Here is a 7068-nt window from a genome sequence, read left to right on the forward strand (position 1 = left end):
AGAAATTATCTATATTTATAAATAAAATATTTATTTTATTTATTTTAAGAAAATCGATATAAATATAACTAGTCGTTAGAACTGTCCATAATCAGCCATAAAGATTAAAGAAAGCACACGCACACACCTCAAGGATGTCCTTTTCCTCGGAAGGGGGGAATGGGTAAAAGACTATAAAGCTCTTTATACCAAGCAATCTATGACAATTTATCATTCTGGTCTCAAATCAGGTCAGAAGGTCCAAAAGTCAAATGAAATTCTTTTCTATGCTTCTCTTCCTCTGATTGAGACAATGAGGACCCTCCAACATTACCTTTTTACCTTTCAATTTCACTTTCTACCCCCTTTTTAATTTTTCTTATCTGGAATTTCACTTTCCACTTTTACCCATCCCTATCCACCACTTCTTTTACTCTACACTGTCTCACTCTCATGCTACATTAATTGCCTCCATCTATCTATATTCCGTGGCCTTTTCTAACTATAAAATGGTTTTTTTTTTTTTTTTACATTTTTTATGAATATTTCCATTTCAACTATCTATTTTTTAATGAAAAATACTATTTTTATTCTATCGTGTAATGAAAACAAGGTACACGTTACATTTTACTTATGGTAATTTGGTGGAACCTGAAACGAATATTTATTTTACTTATAATAAATAACAATAGTTTCAATTTTCAAATGAAAGAGTATATGAAAATTATATTTTTAAGTTTTAATGATTAATCCGCGCAACTTAAGAAATATTATACATAAAAGAGAATTGAAAAAATAGTGTATCATTATTTTGAAAAGTTACACTTAATATGTTCTTAGCTAAACTTATTTTACTTAGGTGAAATGTTAAAATAGTATCCAAAAACTTTTATATTAGTAATAATTATTTAAAAAAAATATGAATGATAAATAATAAAAAAAGTAAAAAAATGGGATAATTTTCACAATTAAAGAAATTATAATTTAATATTATACAAATACAACAAATAAAAAAAATTTACATTCGGTATCAATGGTGCTACACTTCAAAAAATTTTACATAAATATATGTAAATTGCTATAGTGCATTGCGATTTATGTAAATATATAAATAATGCATAGAACGTTACAATTTGCAGCGATTTATAAACACTTATACTCGAAGCATAAACCACTATGGCATATAGCAATTTATGAACCAATAAACCACAACAGAAAATAGAGTTTTCTAGAAAAAACGTATCAAAACTTACAATATAAAATATCATTGGTCAAACCTTTTTACATATTATAGGACCACCCTTCTTATTATCTAAAAATCCTGCCTCCTCTTTCTCTTTCAAATTTGTTTCATAGTATTTTTTTTTATCAAAAATAGAGTGACTCGAATCCGCAATCTTTAAGTGATGAGTATGGGAAGATTATGCCATTTGAACTATAGTTTATTGGTATAAGTTTTTACCAAAGATACGGAGACTCGAACCCGCAACCTCTTAGGTGAATATGAAGAAACTATGCCATTTAAGTTATAACTCATTGCAATAATGAAATATCATTTTACTTAGTTGTTTATACAATTAAATTGTTAATTTTGTTAGGACATTATTAAGTTATTTTTTAAAAATATTTTATAATTTTATGTTTTTAATTTTTTAATTGAATCTCATTATTAGTAAAGTGTTGTTTTTTTTTTATGTATATTGAATATAATAAAAAAGTAATTATTCTTATATTTTTTCATATATTCTCCTTGTTTATAAACAGTTATACTCTGTACCAATTTATGTTTCAATTATTTATGTTTATAAATCACTACAGACGGTAGTGTTTTATGTTGTTTATATCTTTACATAAACTGTTAGGCAGAGTTTGTTTATAGAGACAGGACACTGAGACAGGGACACAGAGACACAAAATTGTGTTTAGCAGAAAAGACATGGACAGAGACAATGTGTCTAGAGACACTGAATTAGTATATTTTGTGTCTATCCTGACAGGAAGGACACAGAAACACTAACAAGGGACACAACTTATTTTTTATTTTTTCTTTCAGTATTCTTGTTAATTTTTCATAATTATATTTTTTATTATTATATTTTTCATCTCAAATTGTTTGAATGAAAAAAAATGAGAATAAATTGGATTTTTATAATTTGTTCTAGTTTATCGCCAAACAAAATACAAAAACACAAAATTTTGTGTCTCTATCCATCAGTGTCTTGTCCTGTCCTGTTCTCGAAAACAAACGCAGCCTTACAGACTATAACAGTTGTGTGTTATATCGAAAATAATATTTTCGACAAAGATGTTATTGAACTCTTTGACAAGCTAATATTCGACAAGTTTAGACTTCGATCATTGCCAAGTGCCAAAAATAAAAAATTTTGATCAACCTCCAAATACATGTTAGAATTAACTTTGGATTGGAACCAATTAGATATTCCATTAGGTACTATCTATTAGTCGATTGGCTCAAGTGTGTAAGTCGAAGAGGCTCGACGGAAGTCAGCTGTATCGAAGAAGATGTCAGTAGGTCTTGAGACATCGAGGTCAAGGCTCGATAAGTACTTTGCGAAGAACATAGTACTTGTCGAAAGGGATTCGTCGAGGAGAGAAGTAAGGTTGAACGACAAGTCTTATCGGAGTAGAGCGATAAGTGAAGATAATTGATGGCAGTTATCCACGTTGTACAAGAGAGCGGGAACGGTTATTCAAGGATTGACGCACGTGGAAGTTATATTTTAATTTGATTGGTCGAAGACTTCTATAAACAGGTGAAAGATCGAAGGAACAAGGATTGAAATCTTTTTAGAGAAAACACTCACACTCACTCATATTCTCAGCGACTTTTTGAGTTAGTCAAGAGTCTTTTTCTTGAAGAATTCCTTCTATATCACTGCAGCAACCGTAGCGCATAAGGGTGCGGGGGTAACATTCTGCGACAGTTTCCAACAACTGCTAGCATAACCGCCGCAAATCAAGGATTTCGCGTCAATCAATATTTTTTTCCACATTTTTGCGACGCACCTTAACCGCCGCAATCGGCTGCAGCGTTTTTTATGAATTTTATTTGCGGCGGTTTTAAACCGCCGCTATTCCTAGGATTACCTTTTTTTTTTATATAATATTTTATTTTGATTTATTTTACAATCCTGGGGATTTTTTTATGTATTTTTTTACTTAAAGAATCTTATCGTTCTTTTCTAAAATTATATATTGAAGGAAAAAAATTCATGAATATTTAACTGCGAAACAAACTAATATATTTATTTTAATATCAATAAAGTATTTCAATAGTTACCCAAAAAAGTAAAGTATTTGGCTAATAATTAATGCTGCATAGTTAATATAAACAAAACATATATTGAAAAATAAAATATCACACATATATATATATATATATACTAATTTCTATTTTCTGCCATGTCCATCCAAAGAATTCATCTGTGCAGCGATGTCTGGTGGCAGCTACCCACTTTGCTGTTGGACCAGATAATTCAGTACACTCTCTATTGCCTGTCTCTTCGTTTTCTCTACTACTACTTCATCCTCTATTGCTTTTCTTTTCAATTTTTGGGTCATCACCTCCGCCTGTAGTTCACACAGCATAAGGGGCAGAGGCACGAAACACACCTCTGCGCGCCACTCCTTGCCGCCGTTCTTGAGTATGCTATATTCCTAGTGTGATTGTGTATTTTTATTTACGCCTGCAGGAAAAAAATATTTGAGATTGAGCAGCTGGATGAAACTACAAGAATATTGTCAGAAAATGATTCCTTTGCCCAAGCTCTCGGTAAATAGCACTCGAGTAGAGTGCGTGGCATAGGTTTCGCACCAACACCAAGTCAACTCTTCCGTCCGAGTTCGTAGCCGCCGGTGGATAGAGCTCAAATAGAAGAGATCCAAAGCCTACAAAATCCACCTATCTATAGTTATACTAAATAATTTCATTTCTAACAAAAACACTATTTTTTAATTATATAAAGTATTTAAAATATATTTTTGTTTTTAATAAATAATAATATATATTATTTCTAAACTTATTTTAATAATACATGTTAAGAATAAAAATGGATATTCTTATACGTACGTAATGATATTTAAGTCTGTCCAAATGCTTCGCAGAAAATTTTTTATTTTTTATGAAGTGGTTAGACCTAAAAATCCACACATATCCATCAAAGGTCAATAAATATCATATTTAAAATATATCCGATGTGCAAAAACAACAACTCAAGCAAAGTATATGTATTTTTATTTGAGAAGTGTTAGGGCCAGCAATTTTTGTGTTTTATAACCATCAATTGGCTATCAATAGTGTTTTTAACAGTGTGAGATTACATCCAATGATGAGAGATCACTCACTTTTTTTTATGGTTAAATGTTGGCCACAAAACACAAAAATTACTCGTCGTTAGACTTTCTCTTTTTATAATTTATTATTTAATTTGATATGATTCGGTGGTGATTCTAAAAGGAAGTATATATGTAAGGGTCCTCTCGGGTCATCTATTGTTCCTCAACCAAACAACAAAGTCAAAAATAGAGTGAAGAATGGATGTTGCGTCACATAGAGATAATAGAGGTAGAGATAGAGATACTACCCCAGATCTTGCTAAAATGTGCAGAATGCAACAGCCAAAGCAGAAGCTTAAGCCCGCCAACACTAACACTAAGAGTAAGAGGGTTCATGTTGTTTACTACTTATCCCGTAATGGCCTTCTAGAGCATCCCCATTACGTTGAAATCACCCTTTTCCCCAATGACCCTCTCCGTCTGAAAGGTATTCTATTCAATTAATAAATTACCTTTTTATTAATTTTAATTGATTGATTGATTTATTTATTATTTTTACTTGGTGAAATGAAGATGTGTTCGAGCGGCTCATAGCGCTGAGAGGAACTCCCCCTCTATAATTTCATATTCTCTTCTTTTTTATTATTATTATTATTATTATTATTATTATTATTATTAAAAAATCATTACTATAACAGCTAATTTCAGCCAATATTATAGTGAGTTGTTAATTTTAGTCAATATAAAGCCCATTGATCATAAATTTTTGTTGAATTTAAGTTTTAAATATTTTTTAAATTGAACTTCAAATTGTTTTTAGATTAAATGTTGGCTGCAATGTTGATTATAAATTGTGTATTAACTCTCAAAATTTATTTTTATTATTATTATTATTGTATTGATCATTTTTATATATATTTTCTTTTATTGTATTTTTATATTAAAAACAAGACTAATATTTTGGAATGAATTTTGTACAAGAAATATAATTTTCAGCTAATGAACAGATATAAACTTTGCAGAAAGATTCCAACAGCTACACGTTAGTAGCAGCAACAACAACAACAACAAAAAACAGGCAATGAATCCAAAACGCAAGTCGTTCAATTGCAGCCCCCATGAGAGTCATCACAGGCAGAAGGAAAGCATAGAATACGAAGAAGAGTACGAGGAACAAGTAGAGGAAGAAGAAGAGTTCTTGCTGGTGGAAGAAAGAGAAGAGGAGAGAGCAAGCTACACTACTAGCTCCACCGCCACACCCCACTCTCGTTGCTCAAGAGGCGTATCCACCGACGATGATCACCAACTACTACTACCCCAAAAGGTACTTGTATTATTCCCTCATTTCCCTTCATACTATATGTTATATGTAATCATTTTTTAAACAATTTTGTTTCTAACTATCTAACAATAATATTATCTTTTTTATAAATAAAATGTAGATTATGTTTATATATATCAATTTAGATATTTTTTCTAATTAATTAATTAATTAATCATTTTTCATCTTGAAACAGGTTATTGACTTATCTTTAAAGACTGTTTACAAAATTTAATATTTAAAGTTTGAAATTTAAATTTTTTATTTTTTATTTTAATTTTTCTTTACTTTTAATAGTAAATATTTAGGAAACATTGCAATTGCACTCTTTACCTCCTGTAGGGCATTAGTATAATAATATTGGCTCGGATTACTGTAAAAAAAGAAAAAGAGAAAATAATAAATCTCTTAGTAAATATAGATACTTGTGTCGTTGAAATTGAAAATTTTTTTCCTTTTTTATTCTGTTTAATGTGAGAAATAACTTTCACCAATTTCCTTTACCAATATTCAGCTAATGTTTTTGTTTGATCTGTTTTTTTATTTTTCTCTTATTTTAAATAATTTTAAACAATAAAAATTATTAAAAATTTTAACTCATTTTTTTAGTTTTTCTCCTAATTTTTAAATAAAAAAACAAACTTTTTTTAATAATTTTAAAAAATAATATGTATATTTAAATTTTATTTCTTTAAATGTTAGAAAGATAAGTAAGATGAATATGCCCATCATTACTCTCACGCAAATAGGTGTACTGTTTGAATATATTGTCTCGTGCATAATACTACGTGTAGTCACTGCTTACATTAAATATTGTTGAATTAAATTTCATATATTTATAACCCATTTATGTATCTGAGTCTTAAGATATTATATTTGTGCAACTTAGGTGAGTAAACACAAAGAGCCGTTAGAGCATTCTCATGAATCTACCCATCCACATGGTTCTTCTTCTTCAACAACAACAACACTAGCTGAGAAACTGAACCAAGAAGTACCTAACAAATGCTCCAAACGGTTAGAAGAAAAGAACGAGTCAGCGGCATTGGCACCGAGTCGCAACTCGGTGCTGCTGCAACTGATAGCGTGTGGAAGCTCGGGTGCGGATTTCAAGGCCAACGACAACAACAACAACGAGCCAAGGCGCGTGAGCAACGCGGGTTCGAGGAGCGCGTGTTTCGAGAGAGTAACGAAGAAGAGTGTGTCAAACTCTTCTGATGAGGTTGAGATGATAAAGTACGTGTCGGAGAACCCGAGGTTTGGGAATTTGGTGTCGGAGGAGAAAGAATACTTCAGTGGTAGCATTGTTGAATCCATCAAGGCCAACCAGACCGGTTCGGATGTTCAACCGGTTCTCAAGAGGTCTAATTCCTATAACCAAGAGAGGTTGGTGCATTACTAATTACTAATTTAGTACTTATAATAATAATAATTAGTATTTAAAATATTACGAATTTCAATTTTTTAAATTA

General features: G+C 30.6%; 1 protein-coding gene across 1 annotated transcript in view; it reads left to right on the forward strand.

Moving 5' to 3' along the window:
- LOC107620323 (protein UPSTREAM OF FLC) overlaps nt 4501-7068 on the forward strand; it is a 3450-nt gene continuing 882 nt past the window's right edge. The window contains exons 1-4 of the mRNA XM_021114490.1: nt 4501-4762; nt 4849-4893; nt 5283-5599; nt 6486-6982. Of these exons, the coding sequence (XP_020970149.1) occupies nt 4534-4762; nt 4849-4893; nt 5283-5599; nt 6486-6982 (1088 nt within the window). The 5' untranslated portion in view covers nt 4501-4533. The remainder of the gene's footprint in view (nt 4763-4848; nt 4894-5282; nt 5600-6485; nt 6983-7068) is intronic.

This window comes from Arachis ipaensis, chromosome B10 (assembly GCF_000816755.2).
Source record: "Arachis ipaensis cultivar K30076 chromosome B10, Araip1.1, whole genome shotgun sequence".
NCBI classification, from domain to species: domain Eukaryota; kingdom Viridiplantae; phylum Streptophyta; class Magnoliopsida; order Fabales; family Fabaceae; genus Arachis; species Arachis ipaensis.